The sequence below is a fragment of the Podarcis erhardii genome (assembly GCF_964252035.2).
Source record: "Podarcis erhardii genome assembly, chromosome: 6".
Taxonomy (NCBI): domain Eukaryota; kingdom Metazoa; phylum Chordata; class Lepidosauria; order Squamata; family Lacertidae; genus Podarcis; species Podarcis erhardii.
Window position 1 is genome coordinate 7990306 of NC_138510.1, and position 21366 is coordinate 8011671.

Genomic DNA, 21366 nt, shown 5'->3' on the forward strand with positions numbered 1-21366 from the left:
GCAACAGGAGAGGGGCTTTGAATTTTATTGTTATTCATGTTTTTATACTGTATTTTATGCTGCTTTTACAATTAAGTGTTTTAAATTTGTTGTTAGCCGCCCTGAGCCTGGTTTTTGAACCGGGAAGGGTGGGGTATAAATAAAATATTATTATTATATTACTACTACTACTACTACTACTATTAAACAGGGACTTTTCCAGATTGTCTTTTAACGAAAGGAATCGATGGTTGGTCCGGTGCAGAAGTTCGCCTGCTCCTCTTCAGCTAAAGAACTTCAGAGGAATATTCCTAGGAAGCTGCCATGGACAGAGTCAGTCCTGTGACCCATTGACTTCAGCATCGCCTTCACTGACCGGCAACAGTTCTCCAGGGGTTCGGACGGAGGGGGGGGGGGACATTGCCAGCCACCCCTCCCTCGGAGATGCGGCCCACGACAGAAGATCTGCATGCCAAGCAGATGGTCCAATCCTGCACTATGGAGACCCCCCAGCCTGCCTGGAAGGATGTGGGGATGGTCTCCCTTTGGGAAGAAGGAGATGCAGGCAGAAGAGCAGGTGCCTCTGAGTTCTGAGAGAGGAGCCTCTCCTCTTGGGAGAGGCCAGGTGGGCTCAGGTGGGGGGGGGGTTGCCACGGTGACCAGGACCCGCCCTCCTTTGTGACCTCTCTTGCTTCTCCTTTAAAAGCCACCCACTTGCAAGCAGGTACTGTGGGTTAGTAGTGAGGCGAGTAGAGAAAGAGGAGTTAGTGGCAGTTGGTGGCGATTAGGAGAGGAGTTTGGTTTGTTGTTATTTTTCCGGTTTCTTATTTTGATTTTGATTTGATTTATTACTTTTATTTGATTCATTTGATTTGATTTATTTTACTTTTTATTCTTTATTTTTTATTTTACATTTTTATTTAGGGAACATTTGTGCCTATTTTGTATATATTCTGTGTATATTTATTTTGTTTATAGAGGAGTAGTTAGGGTTAGGTGTAGGGTTAGGGCAGGGGTTAGGGTTAGGCTTAGGGCTGGGGGTTGGGGTGACAGTTAGGCTTGGGTGGGCATTTTAGATAGTTAACTAGTTTAGAGAGGTGGGTGGGAAGTTTTCGTGGCAGAAATGGGCAGGCTGTAAGTAGCATTCCTTCCTTTCTCTTCATCTCCTGGGGGGGGGTGAGTCCTGGGGTCCTCTGCAGAGTCTTGGCTCCTTATTCAATGAACTGTTTAAACAAGACTTCCAACTGCCACATGGAAGAAGCAGAAAAAAGCCCATTTTACCCGCACCTTTTAATAAAATGTCATACATGCATCACATCTGTGTCACAAACTGGGTGGGTTTTTCTGGTGGAAACCTGAGTCTCAGATAATAATAATAATAATTTATACCCCGCCCATCTGGCTGGGTTTCCCCAGCCACTCTGGGCGGCTTCCACAGAGACCAAAAATACACTAAAATGTCACACATTAAAAACTTCCCTGAACAGGGCTGCCTTAAGATGTCTTCTGAATGTCAGGTAGTTATTTATCGCTTTGACATCTGATGGGAGAGCATTCCACAGGGCGGGTGCCACTACCGAGAAGGCCCTGTAGCTTTGCTTTTTGCAATGAGGGAACCGCCAGAAGGCCCTCGGCGCTGGACCTCAGAGTCCGGGCAGAACAATGGGGGAGGAGACGCTCCTATAGGTATACTGGGCCGAGGCTGTTTAGGGCTTTAAAGGTCAACACCAACACGTTGAATTGTGCTCGGAAACGTACTGGGAGCCAATGTAGGTCTTTCAAGACTGGTGTTATGTGGTCTCAGCGGCCGCCCCCAGTCACCAGTCTAGCTGCCGCATTCTGGATTAGTTGTAGTTTCTGGGTCACCTTCAAAGGTAGCCCCACGTAGAGCTCATTGCAGTAGTCCAAGCGGGAGATAACTAGAGCATGCACCACTCTGGCGAGACAGTCCGCAGGCAGGTAGGGTCTCAGCCTGCGTACCAGGTGGAGCTGGTAGACAGCTGCCCTGGACACAGAATTGACCTGCGCCTCCATGGACAGCTGTGAGTTCAAAATGACTCTCAGGCTGCGCACCTGGTCCTTCAGGGGCACAGTTACCCCATTCAGGACCAGGGAGTCCTCCACACCAGCCCGCCCCCTGTCCCCCAAGAACAGTACTTCTGCCTTGTCAGGATTCAACCTCAACCCATTAGCCGCCATCCAAATTTGCCCCTGTCCCTCCCTTGACCTCCACCTTACACCCATTGAGTAAAACAAAGGAAAAGTTAAGACATGCTCCTGTTTCCCAGCCCAGTTGAGTCCCCTGAAATAAAAAATTAAGGTCTTATATATAAACATATATATAATAAATGTTCATGGATTTGCCAGGCAAACACGTACATAAATGTATGGGCCACATATCTGAGGCAGCACAGGAGGGCATCCTGGAGCCATTTTAGCTCCCAAACTGACCAAATGTTTTCTCTGCAAGGTCAAAGGAAGATGGAAAAGCTTCCCCATCGTCTTTTCATTCACAATACCTGTCTTAAGGGTATATATGTGTATGAATAGAGTGAGCCTGTGACTTGGCTCAGGAACTACCGGTAAGTTCAAGACGGCCCTGCCCAGCACTCAACTTCTTTTCTCTCTTTTCCCGCAGGAACTGAAGCTGCACTTCTGGCTCTTGCTGGGGAGTCTCCTGATGGAAGCCCCCAATCCTGGAACCCTCCTCCAGCTGCTCAGTGTAAGTGTCCCGATGGCCCATATGCGCTCCCCCCAACTTGCTCGGGGCTGAGGCCCTTGAGCCTGCCCTGCTGCTTTGGCCCCAACTGGTCCCAACTGAGATGCTCTTTCCTCCCGCAGGACCTCCAAGGCTATGCCCTTGGGGAAACTAGGGAGGCTCAGGAGCTAGAAGCCAGCAGCATTTCTCTGCTGCCGGCCGTGGCGCGGAGATTCCCCCAACTCAGAGTAAGTACCTCGCCTTCTTCTCTTCATTTCTGCAGTTGCTTCCATCCGCCCAAGAGCACACCCTGTTGAGATTTTTATTCCACCTTAAGGAGCAGACATGTGGAACTGTTGCGTGTCACATGTCTGTTTACATTCCAGCACAGCTTGCTGGGAACTTCCGTTGTGTATAGCTTTTGTTTTTTCCGTTCTCTCTGAGAAGACGAGGAGAGGGAGACGACATGTTTCTATGTCCTGATTTATGATTAATAAATCTGTAGTTGTAGTATGCTTTCACAAGCCTCAAGCCTATTCTGTGTGCGCAGTTCAATCTGCTGATAGTGTGCCCTGTCTTTGAAGCCCGGGTCGCTGATTTACGTCGGAGCAGAGGCCTATGGGTCTTCGCAGCGGGACTGCTAGAATGAGACAGCCCAGCTGGGGCTAGCCAGCTGGCCTCCTGGCCCTCTGCATGTCAACACCCCCCCCCCAGCGACTTTTAACACAGATGATGCGCTGTGTGTCCCTGGGGGCCAGGATGAGGCCAGAGGCTTTTCCTGCCCCCTTTCCTGCTGCTGCTGCCCTTCCACCTCTGCCCAGGAGGCTGCAGGACCCGGGGAGGTCCTCTGGGACAAGGGATTGGGCCCAAGGCAGAGAGAGGCCCGTGGTTCTTGGTTTGGGGCTGCTTCTGTGCTCTCTTGCACCCATTCAGGGTGGATTTCGTAGTATCACCTGACCCGGATTTTTCTTTGCAGATGTGATAGGAATTTTGAGGTCTTAGATATATGGTAATGTTCATAACCCCTTCATGGATCACTGCCTTGCTGTGGCGAAGGGGCTTGAATAACTCGGAGAAGCTATGAGCTATGCCGTGCAGGGCCACCCAAGATGGACAGGTCATAGTGGAGAGTTTTGACCAAACATGATCCACCTGGAGCAGGAACCGGCAAGCCACTCCAGTATCCCTGCCAAGAAAACTCCATGGACAAAGCCAACAAAGGTCCGTATAGTTAATCCCAGTAGTGATGTATGGAAGTGAGAGCTGGACCATAAAGAAGGCTGGTTGCCGAAGAATTGATGCTTTTTAATTATGGTGCTGGAGGAGACTCTTGAGAGACCCATTGACTGCAAGAAGATCAAACGCATCCATTCTTAAGGAAATTAGCCCTGAGTGCTCACTGGGAGGACAGATCGTGAAGCTGAGGCTCCAATACTTTGGCCACCTCATGAGAAGAGAAGACTCCCTGGAAAAGACCCTGATGTTGGGAAAGATGGAGGGCACAAGGAGATGGGGACGACAGAGGACGAGATGGTTGGACAGTGTTCTAGAAGCTACAAACATGAGTCTGACCAAACTGCGGGAGACAGTGGAAGACAGAAGTGCCTGGCATGCTCTGGTCCATGGGGTCATGAAGAGTCGGACACGACTAAACGACTAAACAACAACAACAACAATGTTCATAACCACACGTACATAGATCAGCACAGGAAGACCGACCTGAAGCCATTTTGATTCCTAAACTGAGCAAATGTTTTCTCTGCAAGGCCAAAATGGAAAAGCCTCCCCATTGTCTTTTCCTTCACAAATCCTGTCTTAAGGGTATGTCTGTGTATGAATAGGATGTGAGCCTTTGACCTGGCCCAGGAACTAAGTATTTATACTACAAAAGAATGGCCAGGCTCCCCAGGCAATCCAATCAAGTAACCTGGCAGACAGGAGATAAACAAGAACAAGAGAAAAACAATATTTAAATTTCTGTTTTAGATCGCCTTTTCTGTGATGTAGGTGTGATGTATCTGAGGGGTGGTCTTAGGTTACACCCCTTCTGTGATGTATGTATGATGTTTCTGGGGGTGGTCTTGATCTACAGGGTGGCAATTTCAAAAGTCTTTATAAGGCCTTGCACACCATTTTTCTGGGTCCCTCCTCCTTTCTCCTGCGTGTGAGGGGAGCACCCTGAACAGATCAATAAAGATCAAGCGTACTAGCTGCTTTGCTTCTCAATATTCTCTGGTTGGCCTCTGTTATTCTCTTCTACCAATAGGAACCTATGTAAGGACTCTACATGGGTTCTTGGATACCCCATAAGGGAAAAGGGCATATTTTTGTTTACAACACAGATGACAGTAATTCAGCCACACCTGACATGCTTCCAGCGGAGACCCAAAGAAGGTAAACCCCACACCTTGGAAACAGCGAACTCCCTTGTCCCTTATTTGCTTTAAAATCGTTGCCTCCCAGGTTCTCCTGCAGGACCTGCTCCCCTGACTGGCAGGCCTTTCCGACCTGGCCTGGGACGGCAGCGACCAGACTGACTCTCATTTTCATTCTCTTCCATCCAGATGGCATCATCATTGAAGACTTGTAGTCAGTGCAGACCTCGGGCTCCGCTGGACACCAGAGAGAGGCTACTGGGTAAGGAGGATAGTGTTTTTTCTCCGTTTGGTCTCATTTGGTTGGTTTTTAAACCAATCTCTGGGTTCTTTCCATCTTTTGGGGGGGGGGGCGGGACTGTTGAGGCCAAGGGTCCAGAGGAGGGGAGATGTATTTTTGCACAAGTAACATATGAAATGGGCACAAAGGTCAAAATGCACTCAGCAGGTAAGGCTTTCTCAAAGGCCCACCTGTTGTTAGAGATGCCTTGCTTCACCTGTGAGAGAAGCTGGCACTCCTGGCATCCTACTTACCTTTTTTTCTCTTGCAGGTGACAGAATGATGCTGGCAAGACCTCCTGATCTGCCTTTCCATGGGGGCAATGTTGATATTTTCACTCCCTCCCATTGCGAGAATCTCCTGAAATGATGTTTTCAGAAAGGAGGGGGCAGAAACTGCTCTTCGCTTCTTCCGCTCCTGCCTGACTCTGGGTGCTGTCTGAGTCTTATCTATGTGGTGATTAGATGGCTGAGTGAGAGCTGGGCTGGATGGACCAAGGGCCTGATTCTGCATAAGGCAGCTTCCAGTGTTCCTATGGATAACTTTAGCTCGTACCTGTCAAGTGAGCCCAAGTAGTTCAGTGTCCTGATTTTCTCTGTATCAAATTCCTGCTTTGTAGCTGGCGAAGAAGTACTTTTGACAACCGATACTCCTGCGAACGAGCTGGTTGTATCACCCGTATTTTAGCTGTTAAACCACAAACCATCTTCTCTCTCCCCTCCAGTTAATGTGCTAATGTTGTAGCAGGGTGGGAGCGGCTGGGCAGGGTCTTTGAGGGGCAGATGTTTCCGAAAAGTCGAAACAATGGCCATCTTTCTAAAAGGGCTTATGCAGGAAAAGGGATGCAAGACTTGAAAGCACACAGAGGCCTGTTGCAGATTGCAAAGCACACGGCAGCTGAAATGCTCCAAATTTGCAATGGGAGCAGCTGCTGCTGCTTCACTTTTTCTCCAGGGAACATCCATCTGCCTCTCTTAGGCTCTCTCTAAAGCTCCCAGATTTTTTCAATGATTCCCGGAACACTTTTCAACTTCAGTCGAATTCAGTGGATTTTGTCAGGGGACTGGTTTGTAAATCCGGGGACTGTCCCCGGGAAACGGGGACGGCTGGCAACCTTACTCTAGTGGATCACCACAATCTACATGTGCAATGAATGAGAGGTGCCGAACAGACTCCTAATGGAACAGAGGCGTGGGGAAACTCAGGCTTGCGGCAGGGAGCTGAAAGTGGCCCTCCAAGCCTTCTTGTCTGGCCCTCAGAAATCTCCCCAGGCCTCACCCTTCTCTGGTTCTGGTTCGCACCTTGGTAGGTGTTTCTTCCTGGCTGCAAGGGCCCCCTGAATTCTTGGGATAACCTCTTGCTTGCCTGATGGAAGCCCAAGAGCAACCTTTTTCAGCCGTAGGCCGGTCCACCGTCCCTCAGACCATCTGGTGGGCCAGACTATTTTTGGGGGCGGGGGGCGGGGAATGAACGAATTCCTAAGACCCACAAATAACCCAGAGATGCATTTTAAATAAAAGCATACATTCTACTCATATAAAAACATGCAGATTCCTGGAGCGTCCGTGGGCTGGATTTAGAAGGCAATTGGGCCGGATCCGGCCCCTGGGCCTTAGGTTGCCTACCCATGCTGTAGTGTGCATGTGTCGAAACTAACACGCTGTAGAAAGGTAAAATTTGCATCTGTTGCTTGGCTCACTTTTGCCACTGGCCCTGCACACCCACAGTATATGGCCCCCAGAAAGTTGCCCAGGAGGAAATGCTCCTTGCCTCTGTAATAAAACAAGGGGAACTTGTAGGATTGAGGTTTGATGGAAACTTAGATCTCAATGTGGTACTTTTTGGGCCTCGGACAAGAGCACCTCTGTCCATTTCACTGTGTTAAAACGCTTCCAGCTGGCAGAATAAAAACAGATGGAGGAAAAACTGGAGGTTTCAGAGCTGAGTAAGTTGTGCACAGAAGCCAGTGTTTGGTCAAGCTAAACCAGCAATGCAGGCCGTTAACTTTGGAAAGTTAAAAGCCGCAAACGGACCCCCTCCTCCAATGCCTCTGGCTCATGGCTGGAGACAGATGAGAAATCTGGGCAAATGGAAGCAAGAAAGGCTTTTTGTTCCATGTATACCTGGTTTGAGACGTGGGTGGTGCTGTGGGTTATACCACAGAGCCTAGGACTTGCTGATCAGAAGGTCAGCGGTTCGAACCCTGCTGATGGAGTGAGCTCCTGTTGCTCGATCCCTGCTCCTGCCAACCTAGCAGTTGGAAAGCACGTCAAAGTGCGAGTAGATAAATAGGTACCACTCCGGCGGGAAGGTAAACGGCGTTTCCGTGCACAGCTCTAGTTTGCCAGAAGCGGCTTAGCCATGCTGGCCACATGACCCGGAAGCTGTACGCCAGCTCCCTTGGCCAATAAAGCGAGATGAGCGCTGCAACCCCCGTCTCGTCCACGACTGGACCTAATGGTCAGGGGTCCCTTTACCTTTATACCTGGATTATCTCACTATTGCCTCCAGTCGAACTGGATGATTTTATTATTTATACCCCGCCCATCTGGCTGGGTTTCCCCAGCCACTCTGGGTGGCTTACAGCACACACATATATATAAAAATACAGGGTTCATCCACTCTTCCGCATGTGCTGTGCCTAGAAAGCACAAGTCCTGGCAGCTTGACCCACGCTTTCTAAGTATGGGTCCAAGGAGTTTCCCCCTTGCCCCGCTCCTTTCCAAGGGAAAACTTGCTCTTTAGTGACACATCAGAACAAATGGCAATCTGGGGGGAAACCCAGATTCCTGCTAGCTCCGAATGAGCACTAAAAAATAGTTCTTTTCCGGGAGGATTTCTGGAATAGTAAGTCTACCCACCCTGTTTACTTGAAACCAAAATGGGACACGTTTGCACTGCAAGAGTGGGGCCTTAGCTCCATGGAAGAGCATCTGCTTTGCACACAGATGTTTGGGTCCTTGGTTCTCCCCCTGAATTTGGAGAGGTCGGTTGTTTCTGTGATGTAACAAACTTGCACATAATTCCTTTGAAACTGAAGCCCCTGATGTTTTCAGAGTTCACAAATAGCAGCGGGTCTTTGACCCCTTGTGATGCCTCCTATACTACAGTCCTTATCAAATGTAGAGGTCAAACCATGTTACCTGCACTGTACAGTGGTACCTCGGGTTACATACGCTTCAGGTTACAGACTCTGCTAACCCAGAAATAGTGCTTCAGGTTAAGAACTTTGCTTCAAGATGAGAACAGAAATTGTGCTCAAGTGACGCGGTGGCAGCGGGAGGCCCCATTAGCTAAAGTGGTGCTTCAAGTTAAGAAGAGTTTCAGGTTAAGAACGGACCTCCGGAACGAATTAAGTACTTAACCTGAGGTACCACTGTATAGGGAAGCATTTAAATGTATGATGCTGTACAGTGTTTTTAATATTTTTCTGGGAGCTGCCCAGAGTGGCTGGGGCAACCCAGTCAAGATGGACGGTATACAAATAAAATTATTCTTCTTATTAAAGTTCTTCGGGCAAGAAATAACTTGCGCCTCCCGTTCGCAAGTGTACAAAGCCACACGCAAGCGGTTTAAAAGGCTGCTCAGGATTTATTAGTTTCCATCAGACGAGTACAAAACAAGAATGAAGTGTTAAACAAGGCTTCGTTGGGTGGGGATGGAGGGGTTAGAAGACGTAGCTGCACCAAAAAAAGAAAAGAAAAAGGAAGTTGTAGAAAAGGATGGTACAGAAGATTTCTCTTTTTTTTTTCCTTTTTAGTTGCCGTTTCTTGCTTTTATAAAAACCTACGTCTAAGGAGTACTCGAAGCAGCCTGCCCTACTCTACGGGGAAGGGGAGTGGAAAATGGGCTCTGCCTCCTAGCGTTCAAGTCAGAAGCGTCTGGCCAGGGGGGAGCCAGCCTCCTCACACGGTGGGCCCCGCGTTCGGTTTGCTGGGCTCGCTGGCGTGGCGCTTCCTCATCACGTCCTGAGCCAGGCCACATGTGATCATGCCGTTCGCCACCTGGAAAGTGCCTGAGCTGGAAGGTCAAAGGGGAGGGAGGGGAGAGAGAGATCGGAGGGTCAGAACGGCAGTATCGTCACTCGAGAATCACAGAACTGTAGAGTCAGAAAGGGGGCAGTGAGGATCATCTGGTCCAACCCCCCACAATGCAGGAATCCTTGGGCCAACACATGACTCAAACCCAGGACCCTGAGATTAGGAGTCTCACACTCTACCGATTAAGCAGTATGGTAGCCCACTTGCCCTGAAAGCGTACAGGGCAATCCTAAATGTGCTTACTCAGGAGCCCAAACCCACTAAAATTGAATTATATTTATCCAATATCCTCTCTCTCTCTCCAGAAATGTCTATGCTGGCCTGACCAGGGATAAACTCTCCCCACTAGCTACTGTGAGTTTAATGTACAAAGAGCGTATGCTTTTTGTTATTATTGATTTATTACTGTTACCATTTGCTTAATTTTAGTGTGTATTACACATTTTTGTTGTTGTTGTTGTTGTTGTTGTTGTATTCTGCTTGGGGATTCGTTTTTATAAGACAAATAAATAGGGGACTAGAAGCTTGCGCTGCACGCAATTCTTCCCTCTCGCCCAGCTATTTGGATGCAGAAAAGCAGGTGTGGTTTAAAAGCAGAGTTCGGATGGCCATCTCTCATGGGTGCTTTCGTTGAGGTTCCTGTATGGCAGGGGGTTGGACTAGATGACCCCTGAGGTCCCAACTCTGATTCTATAACAGATACAAATCTTTCACATTGCACACACTCCACCCCTCCCCATATAGGACCATATGCCAATGTTTGGAAATATAATGCAAAGTATTTTCCAAAGTTAACCCAAACACTAATCTACCCATTTAGGAAGTATATAGACAGGAAGAACAAGGATTGAGCTAGTTACACAATCAGTGAAGAACAGCGGGGCAGAGAAAACATTAGTTTCCCACATCTCCTATCCCAGTTACACGCCTGTTCACGATTTCCCAACATCCTCACTTCAGATCCAAACACACACACACACACACACACACACACACACACACACACTCACATGATATTCCATTTCCAAACTCGGCACAATTTCACTTACTTCTCTGGGGATTCCGACACAGTTGTCATGACTGGGTGGGTCGTCTTTCCAAAGAAGAAACTGGCCCACCAGTGCCCAGGGTCAGACTTGGGGAGACCTATGAGAATGCACACAAGTGTCACGGTCAGCAAATGGGGACTCCTCTTCGATGTTCAGAAGCTCCAGCTGGTAGAGAATTTGGCAGACAGATTGCTCACCGAAACAAGACGGTTTGAGCACATTTCATCAACCCTGCCCTGACTGCCAATTAATTTCCGGGCCCAATTCAAAGTATTGGTTTTAACCGATAAGCCTTAAACAGCTCAGGACTGCAATACCTCAAGGACCATCTCTCTCCATATGAACAAACCTGGACCCCGTGATCATCATCTTTGTGTGCCTCCTCCATAAGAGGTCCAGAGGGTGGCAACATGAGAACAGGGCCTTTTTAGTGGTGGCTCCATGTTTGTGGAATGCTCTCCCAGGGGAGGCTTGCCTGCTGCCTTTGTTACATATCTTTAGGCACCAGACAAAAACCATTTCTCTTCAACCAGGCATTTGGCATGGTGAACATTCTACGGTCTTTCAAATGTGTCTGTGGGAGGGAGGCTATTGGATTGTTTTATTATGCATTTTGTGTTTTCATTTTGTATTTTTATGTTGTGAACCACCCTGTAATCTTTGGATGAACGGCAGCATGCAAATTAAAAAAAAATCAAAAACAATATTTTATAGAAGCACATATATATATATTTCAATCAGGGTGTTGTACAACAATATGCACACGACAAAATATAAAACCAGAAAAAAAGCAATTGTTAAAATTGACGGCTGCTCAAAAGGTTTTAAATGGCAGCATTTGCCCGTGGGCATGAAAAAGACTTCAGAGGAGCAAAAGCAAGGATGTCTTATGAATCTCTGCTGGAAGAGTGTTCGCAGGAATGGGACCAGAGACACAAAATGCCTGGCTTGTAGTGGAAGACAGCTGAGCTTCAACTAACAGCCCTTCTCCAGATGATGTCAGAGATACAAGAGCTCAGGCGGTCCTTAAGGTATCCTGGACCCAAGTTTCACAAGAGCAAGGATGGGGAAGCCATACCCTTCTACAGATGTTGTTGAATTAAAACCTCCATCACCCCTGGCCACAGGACTCCCACCAAGGGCAGACCCTGATAATATGGTGCTCTGCGCAAGACCAAAATTTGCTGCCCTCTCGCTATCCCTGCTAGACAGGGACCGTCCCCCACAAAGGCGACACCCTCAGAAGCAAAGATACTGACCTGGATGGTGAGGGATGACCTCCCCATACTCTGCACTTCCACAGGAGCTGTTGCTGGAAGTGGAACCCAGACGTCCTGCAAGACAAAACACGTTTTTGCCCCATTAGATCACCACACACCACAGTTCCTGCTGCAGCCGTGAGGAGCGCAGGAATAACGCAAACCGCAACGGAGCTCTCTCTATGGAGGAGGAAGAGTTTGGATTTGATATCCCGCTTTATCGCTACCCGAAGGACTCTCAAAGCGGCTAACCATCTCCTTTCCCTTCCTCCCCCACAACAAACACTCTGTGAGGTGAGTGGGGCTGAGAGACTTCAGAGAAGTGTGACTGGCCCAAGGTCACCCAGCAGCTGCATGTGGAGGAGCGGAGACTCGAACCCGTTTCCCCAGATTACGAGACTACCGCTCTTAACCACTACACCACATTGGCTCTCTTCCAGCCAGGGCCGGGCCGTATCTGGGTTTCAACATCGTGATATATTGCCAGGTCTTCTTGATATACCAATTTATCACGAGGTCTGAAATGACGGAGCTACGTAGAAGCATCGTCTGGCTTCACGGCTTTTTCCACACTTCAATTTTTTGCATAGCACAGAGACACACGATTTGTGGTATGTCGCCAGGTCAGAAATTACGAAACGGGTATCACAATGTGGACTTCAAGTCTGTTTTTGGATGATGTATCAATATATTGCCCAGTCCTCCTCCCAACCTGCATGGCGTGAACATCCATGTCAGAGCCGCTTCGTGAGGGTGCTGGGAATTGTAGTTCTGCGAGGGGTAAACGGCAGCTCCCAGGACTCTTTGAGAAGAGCTGTGAGCTTTTAAATCTGCATTAAAAGTATAGTTTGGCTCCAACCCCAGTGCTGTGTTTCGTGGGAAGACCTTCTGAAACCAGGAAGGAGAGACCGGACTCTACTTTTGTCTCTAGCAAGGACTTCCACTGGAAGCAATGGTCAAAGCAACGGGAAACTCTTTTGGGAGCACTGCCTGCTGACAAACAGCAAATCTGCAGAGCGTTTGGCTTGCACAACCAAACAGCAGCTGCTCTCAAAACTCTTGCTGGCTAAAGAACTGCAGTTCTCAGAAGTGGAGCAGAGAGGGGACCCCACCTCTCCAAGGAGGCCATTTTCCCTTACTGGTTTCTCCTGCAGCACCAGCCCTGCTACACTTTTAGATGAGCACACTGGGCTCGGAGCCCAGAGAGAGAGAGAGAGAGAGAGAGAGAGAGAGAGAGAGACACAAAGGACAACATTCAGCCTCCTGTCCAACACACACAGGCTTTGTTTAGCTGAAGAACCGTTGGAGCTGACCTTTTATGGGGGCTCAGCTCCAACGCAGCACCTTTTTCCTCTGCGCCAACGTTTAGGAAGGTTCCCTTGAAGGGAATAAAATGCCGGGTGTGTTGGGATTGAGCAGCAGCCCCCGCGAGCTCGAGGCCCTAGGCGAGCAGCGTAATTCAAGACACCCAGAGAGGTTTGGAGAAGGAAGAAAGCAGATGTCTTCTTCTCCCTTCATTTATTCCAGGGATGGCCAAACTTGGCCCTCCAGCTGTTTGTGGACTACAACTCCCATCACCCCTAGCTAACAGGACCAGTGGTCAGGGATGATGGGAGTTGTAGTCCCAAAACAGCTGGAGGGCCAAGTTTGGCCATCGCTGATTTGTTCCCTGCTCCAGACTCACTCCGGTGCAAGTCATAGGAACGCCTGCCCACTTCCACAAGCTATCTGTGCGTGATTGTGGTGAATGCAAGGATAGTATTTTCTAGCCAGCCTCTATCCATTTCTGGGCGCTGGGGGGCTATTAAGAAAGAGCCAGGATGCCCACAGCATCATGGTCTTGCAATAAAATAGCCTACCAACAGGGGTCTTTTATTATTATTATTCTAAAATGATAAAAAGGTCCTTTACATGAACCAATGGTGATTTACTGTTATCATTACAGTGGTACCTCGGGTTAAGAACTTAATTTGTTCTGGAGATCCGTTCTTAACCTGAAACTGTTCTTAACCTGAGGTACCACTTTAGCTAATGGTGCCTTGCACCGCCGCCATGCGATTTCTGTTCTCATCCTGAAGCAAAGTTCTTAACCTGAGGTACTATTTCTGGGTCAGCAGAGTCTGTAACCTGAGGTACCACTGTAGTGTTATTTGTGCATATTATTTCCCCCTCTTTTTATTCTTTCTTTAATTTTACTTCATTCCCCACCTTTATTATTACAGTGGTACCTCGGGTTACATACGCTTCAGGTTACAGACTCTGCTAACCCAGAAATAGTACCTCGGGTTAAGAACTTTGCTTCAGGATGAGAACAGAAATCGTGCTCCGGCGGCACGGCAGCAGTGGGACGTCCCATTAGCTAAAGTGGTGCTTCAGGTTAAGAACAGTTTCAGGTTAAGTACAGACCTCCGGAACGAATTAAGTACTTAACCCGAGGTACCACTGTACAACTATTATAACCATCAGCATCAATTACATTTATATATCACCCTTTTCATCTAAGGAGCTCAAGGTGGCTGGCGTACATGGTTTTCCTCCTCCCCAACCTCACAACGACCCTGCGAGGTACATTAGGCTAAGCAGCAGTGACTAGTCCAAGGTCTGCCTGGAGCTTAATGGCTGAGTGGGGATTCAAACTCTGGTCTCCCCGGTCATAGCATTACTGTAACCCTAAGCATTACAGCATGGGTAGGCAAACTAAGGCCCGGGGCCCAGATCTGGCCCAATCGCCTTCTAAATCAGGCCTGCAGATGGTCCGGGAATCAGTGTGTTTTTACATGAGTAGAGTGTGCCCTTTTACAGTGGTGCCCCGCAAGACGAACGCCTCGCAAGATGGAAAACCCGCTAGACGAAAGGGTTTTCCGTTTTGGAGGCGCTTCGCTAAACCAATTTCTCTATGGGGTTGCTTCGCAAGACGAAAAAATCTTCCGAGTTCCCGCGGTGTTTCTTCGCTCCCCCCCTTTCCTAAGCTGCTAAGCCGCTTAACAGCTGATCCGCTGATAAGCCGCTTAACAGCTGATCGCTAAAAGCCGCTAGACCGCTAATAGCGCTAATCCGCTGTCAATGGGCTTGCTTCGCAAGACGAAAAAACTGCTAGACGAAGAGAATCGCAGAACGGATTCTTTTCGTCTTGCGAGGCACCACTGTATTTAAAATGCATCTCTGGGTTATTTGTGGGGCATAGGAGTTTGTTAATATTTTTTTCTTCAAAATATAGTCCAGCCCCCCACAAGGTCAGAGGGACAGTGGACTGGCCCCCTGCTGAAAAGATTTGCTGACCCCCACATTAGAGTAGTCCAGCTGCTTTGGGACAACAGTTCCCATCATCCCTGACCACTGGGTCCTGCTAGCTAGGGATGATGGGAGTTGTAGTCAAAAAAACAGCTGGAGACTCAAGTCTGGGAAACCCTGATCTAGACCTACAGCACTGACTCCTACGAGGCATAAAGCACAAGTATTTCCCAGCCCCACAACCAAAGGTCCTGGAGACGCCAAGGCTTCACTCTGGACCTTTCTCCGCGCAACTCGCACCCCTTCCCCATTCTTACTTCGGTAGTAGTCGTGGGTTGCCACAAGGGAGCCGCTTGACGGGATTGCTGCCATGTTTCTTTGTCTTCGTTCTTGTGCAAGTTGTAAACCCTGCGAGACAAAACAAGAGTAGCCGTAATAAAGAGAGACTTTAATCTGGTGCAGAAAGACGAACACAGGGAGGAGAAATGCCATGGTGCCTTCAACTGGATGCCTTCCTCTGCCCCAGCTGCAACAAAACCTGTCTCTCGCCTATCAGTCTCTACAGCCTCAGCAGGCGCTGCAACCGTCCGACAGCTTGAGCTCACCCCCAAAGGCGCACTCCTCCGTTGCTTCCCGAGACAGACAGATGCCAACCAACCTGGTGCCCTCTGCCTTTTTGGGGTTACAATTCCCCTCAGTCCCAGGCCAGCACAGGCCGCTTTAAAGGGCAAGATTCACTCCCATGCTTTTCAAAAGGCATCAGTGGTAAAAGCAGGTGGCGCTGTGGGTTAAACCACAGAGCCTAGGACTTGCCAAAGGGAAGGTCGGCGGTTCGAATCCCAGGGTGAGCTCCCATTGCTCGGTCCCAGCTCCTGCCAACCTAGCAGTTCGAAAGCACGTCAAAGTGCAAGTAGATAATTAGGTATTGCTCCGGCGGGAAGGTAAACGGAGTTTCCGTGCGCCGCTCTGGTTCACCAAAAGCGGCTTAGTCATGCTGGCCACATGATACCTTTACCTGAAAGGGACCCCTGACCATTAGGTCCAGTCATGACCGACTCTGGGGTTGTGACTCTCATCTCGCTTTATTAGCCGAGGGAGCCGGCGTACAGCTTCCGGGTCATGTGGCCAGCATGACTAAGCTGCTTCTGGCGAACCAGAACAGCGCACGGAAACACCGTTTACCTTCCCACTAGAGTGATACCTATTTATCTACTTGCACTTTGACGTGCTTTCGAACCGCTAGGTGGGCAGGAGCAGGGACCGAACAACGGGAGCTCACCCCGTCGTGGGGATTCGAACCGCCGACCTTCTGATCGCCAAGTCCTAGGCTGTGGTTTAACCCACAGCGCCACCCACCAGGCAAAGACCACCTGTGTGAGCTCTCCTCAAGATGCAAGAAGCTGTCTGCCCAAACAATGTGAGCTAGGTGGGCACCAAGAACCTGTGGTCCTCTGCTTGCAGCTAGACTACAACTCCCATCATCCCTGACCATGCTGGCTGGGTCTGACGGGAAAGCGGGCGCTCAACAAAATCGGGAGCGTCAGAAGTTCCACATCCCTGGAGTACACATTTCACCACATCACAGCATTGCTAACTGGCTGGAGAAGTGCGGGTTAAGTTTGCACCTGAATCAAACACAGCACAGAGGAGGGCATGGCAATATTTGTTCCAGGCTGCTCAGTGAGTGATCTGTTTGCCCACCAGGTTTGCAGGGCATGGGGTAAACCGGGTCTGTACTGGTCTATAGTGGATGAGAAGAGTCCCCGCCTCCAGTTCTGCATGGCATGGTTTTCTCAAAGCTGGTTTGTTACACAAGAACCTCTTTGAGCAGCCTTTTCAGCAGTGCTCGCCAGAGGTTTCATGCTGCGGCAGCACATTCCACAGCAAAACTGCAAGCGTTGTTGGAGACGATGGCATGTGGGCAGAGACCGAAGCGAAACTCCAGAACGCTTGGCACAGCCAAGCCTCCCAAAGCAGACAGGCTCACAACGGCCAACTGCTGGGGGAAGAAACAGTTGTCAGTTTGACTTGGTTCTGCATCTGTACCTTTTACCACAACCTCTGCTATTGGTCTGCAGTTTTATTGTTATTAGGTCTCTTGTGGTTTTCTATCTTGATGTTATTCTGTGAACCACCCTGAGACCCCCGGGCACAGGGCAGTATATAAATTCAATAAGTAATAATAATTTAATCGTGAGAGGCAGGGCTGAGATTTGGAGTTGCTTTGAAGTTCAGGCTCTGGGAAGCCACAAAAATTAGAATTAAATTCGGAAGACAATTGGATTTTTTTATTATTTTATTTTTTTATTGGATTGCGATTTGATATGTTAATTGGATGTTTTTATTGGAAAATTAATAAACACACCAACAAAAAAATTAATAATTTATCCACGTCTCCTGCCTGTGCCCAGAAGCAAGCAGAACGAAAGATCAGCCGCAAAGTGCAAATAACATGGGGGAAGACCAAGGAGGAGCAGGGATGAATTTTACATGACAATTTGAATTTGCTAACCAATATTTTGGATTTAGTATTAAACTGACACTTTTGTCTGCATTTAGTATTTGGCTAACTTTCCCCTCCCCAAAGGCAGGAGCTACCAGTTCCTAGCAACCTATTCATCAGGTCTGGACTATCTAACAAGAAACGGTCAAAACACATTGGGCAACTCAGGAGAAAAACTAGCCTGCTTTGTACAAAAGAGAAAACAGCACTCCGTTTGGTAATCTTGGCTGGCTTGCATTGTAGTTAAAAAACACTTGAACATTTCAAGCTTGGATTCAAGCTCAGACCCTGAACCCAACTCAAGGATGTTGTGATGGTAGGATTTTTGTAGTAGTACAAAATGATTTACCAGTTTGCATTTAGTGAAGAAAGTGGGGTCTCAGCCACACCAAACATTTAAACCACATGGCTCCCCCCCCCCAAGAATCCTGGGAGTTGCAGTTTGTTAAGGGTGCAGGAAATTGTAGCTCTATGGGGAGAACTACAGTTCCCAACAATCTCTGGGGAGAAGTCATGTGCTTTACGGTGTTGATGTGACATTATTCTTCTGGAAGCCTATAATGTAAATATGACCAAAGAAAATGTGCTAGTGCTAGAATGTAATATTTTGATATAATTTCACTCATTAGAACCCCTTTCCTAACCTTGTTGGACTACAACAGGATTAGGCAAACTTGGCCTGCCAGATTTTTTTTTGGTACTACAACTCCCATCATACCTGACCATTGGTCCTGTTATCTAGGGATGATGGGAGTTGTAGTCCCAAAACTTCTGGAGGGCCGGAGTTTCGGGGTGCCTGGACTACAACTCCCAATAGCCCCAGCCAAAGTTTTTTCTACATGGAGGGCTCACACAAATCAGACTAAGATGTTCCCTGTGGACACAGAGAAAATAAGTTTAAAAACTTTATTTGGGGTTGTTTTGGCACCCCCTTAGCCCCCCCTCCCCCAAATGCAGGGCGTTACTTTTTCCATAGGACTAAAACAGCATTATTCCTTCACTTGTAGAAAATAATGTTTTGTTGCATTGCAGATTTTATTAATAGAAACCTCATATCTATTTGTTTTACATTTTTGTAAACAGTCTACTTGAAAGCAGAGTTTTAAAAAAAAGGTAGAACACACAAACCAAAAAAGTTAAAAAGGGGGTGCACTGTTTGGGCAAGGGGTCAAGTCTGTCCCTGTGACCTTGGGCCATTAAGAAGCCCCACTGAGTTCCCCTAGATGTGGTCCCAGACGTTGATTTGAATAAGCAAAACTTCTCTTAAGCCCTTACATGCACCAACAAAACCCATTCTCTGCAAGAGTAGAAATCTCCTTTACTTTTAAACGCCCCCCCTTTAAACTTTACGGGGGGGGGGTTGCATGTTAACACACTGTAAACTATCAACCAGCCAAGAGACTAACATGGAACATTATTAGTCTATTGTTTGGGTAAAAAGCTGAGGACACATGGCATTAAATGAGTCAAAACCACCAACAGGAAATCAGAGATCTGGTTTATACCAGTTTACACAAACACACTCCTCTCTCTTTTGTCGGAATAGACTCGCGCATTCCCAGTTCCTTTCAAGTGGAAAGAGATTCTGGGCTACAAAAAATGCACTCCGAGACAGAAACACACGCTAAACTCTTCCTCTACCTCAAGTAAAAAAAATTGAGATTTTTGCGGGGTAGGGGGACTTCAACACCACATTCAGTTGACTCAGGGAGTGTGGGTGAACAGATCCTCCGTTCCTTTGTGCCTTTCTACAGAATGTTCTCATATCTCTTGTGTGCGTGTGCGCGCGTTTAGCGGGTGGGGGAAGTCTTCCACAGCCAAGCAGCCAAAATCCGGACTGAACTGGCTTGCTGCAACCTACACATATAGAAACCTCTTTCCTCAACCCCCAACCTTTGCAGTCGAAAGACACAAGCAGGGCGCGTCTCGCTTTTGCGTGCTGAAACAGCATTTCGGGGGACGGAGGAGGAAGCGAGGGTGGTGGGGGGGAACAGATGTAGAAAGAAATTATGCAAAAGCTCGAACAATGAGCCGAATTTTGGCGTGGGTGCCCCGAGCGTTTGCTCTCAGCCAATATGGCCAGAAAGCCACCACATGCAGGGGCAGGTCTGCTGCACAGCTGTCAGCCAGCGAAAGGCGGCGGATTGCAAAGGAGCGGACGGATAAATATTTAAGTCCCACCAGAGGGAGAGAAAACGCAAAGAAAACTACCGCCCGAGTGGTGGCAACTGGGTTACAGGTAATAAAATTAAAAGGTTTCCAGTCAACGCTGCCCCCCCCAACCCTCCCCTCTGGATAAGGCGGTGGTCTGCAAGCCGCGAGAAAGGGCGGAGACCCGAATGGAACGTTGAGACCCGAATGGAACGTTGAGACCCGGGAATGGAACGTTCATCAGGCGAGTCGAACGTTCATCAAGCGAGTAGAACGTTCGCTCTTTGTTCGCAGCGGATGCACCGTCAGGAAGTAAACAATCACGCCCTGACGGTTTACCAAAACAAATCTCCCCCTTCTCGAAGCGATTCCCTTAACTGCTTGAACGATCGAAATCCGCACATTCCTCCCTCTTTTCAGTACATCAACACATTTTAAAAGTTGGCAGGGGCTATAGAGGAAAGGTCGCTTCGGCCCCCCTCCCCGCAGCAGTCGAGCAAGCCGCCATAACCCGAGGCGCTGGCTTTAGCCAACACAGATCGGCGTTTTCGAATTTCACAAACTTCTCCAGCGCTTTTAACAGCCGGGTCCTGCTCGGAACTACGTCTCGCCGCCGCCTCCAATAAGGGCTTCTTCTTCTGCAAACCTAATGAAGAGCCGCTTGCATGCGGGCAAGTCGCATTGACCTCAGTGGGGTTTTCTGAGTCGCTGTGTACTTCGAACCGAGCCTCTCCAGCAAAGTGTGCTTAGCGAAATTACAAACCTATGGTTCCCCCAGCCCACCTTTCACTTGTCAGAGGTTTTAAAATCAGACGGCCCTTAAGCAGGCGTGTAACTAGCTTTCAAATAAAAATAAATTACAAAACCCCCAAAGGTAAGCAAGCGAAGATTCCTTCTGAATTTTTTTTCCAGGCTTCAGCAGACTGAATTGTCGGGGGGGGGGTGTGAAATAAATAATAGCATGCAAGCGATTTAAATCCACGCAATTACGCGCAGCATTCATGACCCAAGATGAATATGCTTTTTAAAAGAAAAAAATAAACGGCGGAAGCTCACAGATCTTCGAGCCAGAAGAGCCTTGCTACACGGCGGCCAGAAAAAGAAAAGGAAGAGAGAGGGAAAGGTTTTTTTTTTACCTTTAAGACTTAACGCTTCGCTCAGCAAAATCCCAGCGGCTTCAGACCACAGGTGACCTGGCTCAGGGGAGTTAACGCTAGGCGACGGAGCCCATTTGCAAAGGAGATTTTGGGAGTACACTCCACGTCCACAAAAAAACACACGAGGCGTATATGGATTTAAGGGCTGGGACTGCCGCTGCGGCGCTTTATATAGGGTCAGCCAGCCTGGCTACGTCAGCTCAGGTGACGCCTCCATCCCCAAAACGGGGCGGAGAGGAGGGTCGGGTGAGCTAATCGGGGTGAAACACACGGGCTGTTTTCCGAGCGAACAATAGGAGAAACGCCGTTTACGCGCAACGTTACTTGCAAAATTGGGAAGGAAACCACGACTGCAGCTTCTGTTAATAAGCACAAATGAAAAGAACTAGGCTTTCCCCCAAAGACTCCTGGGAAATGTAGTTCGTTAAAGGTGCTCGGAATGGTGGGGGTAAACTACAGTTCCCGTGATATCCTGTTTTTTTGGGGGGTGGGGGTGGAGCACCATACACTTTAAGTCAGGCATCCCCCCAACTCGGCCCTCCAGCTGTTTTGGGACTACAACTCCCATGATCCCTAGCTAACAGGACCAGCGGTCAGGGATGATGGGAGTTGTAGTCCCAAAGCAGCTGGAGGGCCGAGTTGTG

General features: G+C 48.5%; 2 protein-coding genes across 2 annotated transcripts; one reads left to right on the forward strand and one right to left on the reverse strand.

The window, feature by feature from the left end:
- The first annotated feature begins 2621 nt into the window (after nt 1–2621).
- On the forward strand, nt 2622–6208 carry LOC309345137 (uncharacterized protein). Its single transcript, XM_081868198.1, has 5 exons — nt 2622–2701; nt 2821–2925; nt 5020–5071; nt 5242–5314; nt 5604–6208. The coding sequence occupies exons 1-4, from the start codon at nt 2660–2662 to the stop codon at nt 5265–5267; spliced, it is 225 nt and encodes a 74-aa protein (XP_081724324.1). The 5' UTR covers nt 2622–2659; the 3' UTR covers nt 5268–5314; nt 5604–6208.
- Nucleotides 6209–8903: 2695 nt separating this feature from the next.
- PPDPF (pancreatic progenitor cell differentiation and proliferation factor) lies at nt 8904–20871 on the reverse strand. The gene is made up of 5 exons (XM_081868193.1): nt 20702–20871; nt 15229–15319; nt 11681–11755; nt 10422–10518; nt 8904–9352 (listed from the first exon to the last, which is right to left on the reverse strand). The coding sequence occupies exons 2-5, from the start codon at nt 15281–15283 to the stop codon at nt 9238–9240; spliced, it is 342 nt and encodes a 113-aa protein (XP_081724319.1). The 5' UTR covers nt 15284–15319; nt 20702–20871; the 3' UTR covers nt 8904–9237.
- Nucleotides 20872–21366: the final 495 nt, after the last annotated feature.

What these genes read in the sequence shown, in the direction of transcription:
- LOC309345137 (XM_081868198.1), top strand. Translation starts at nt 2,660, where the DNA reads ATGGAAGCCCCCAATCCTGGAACCCTCCTCCAGCTGCTCAGT. An exon ending in CCCTCCTCCAGCTGCTCAGT is followed by an intron (nt 2,702 to 2,820) that starts GTAAGTGTCCCG and finishes TTCCTCCCGCAG; the next exon opens with GACCTCCAAGGCTATGCCCT. An exon ending in GGAGATTCCCCCAACTCAGA is followed by an intron (nt 2,926 to 5,019) that starts GTAAGTACCTCG and finishes TTTACAACACAG; the next exon opens with ATGACAGTAATTCAGCCACA.
- PPDPF (XM_081868193.1), bottom strand. Translation starts at nt 15,283, where the DNA reads ATGGCAGCAATCCCGTCAAGCGGCTCCCTTGTGGCAACCCACGACTAC. An exon ending in AACCCACGACTACTACCGAA is followed by an intron (nt 11,756 to 15,228) that starts GTAAGAATGGGG and finishes TTTGTCTTGCAG; the next exon opens with GACGTCTGGGTTCCACTTCC. An exon ending in GGTCATCCCTCACCATCCAG is followed by an intron (nt 10,519 to 11,680) that starts GTCAGTATCTTT and finishes GCATTCTCATAG; the next exon opens with GTCTCCCCAAGTCTGACCCT.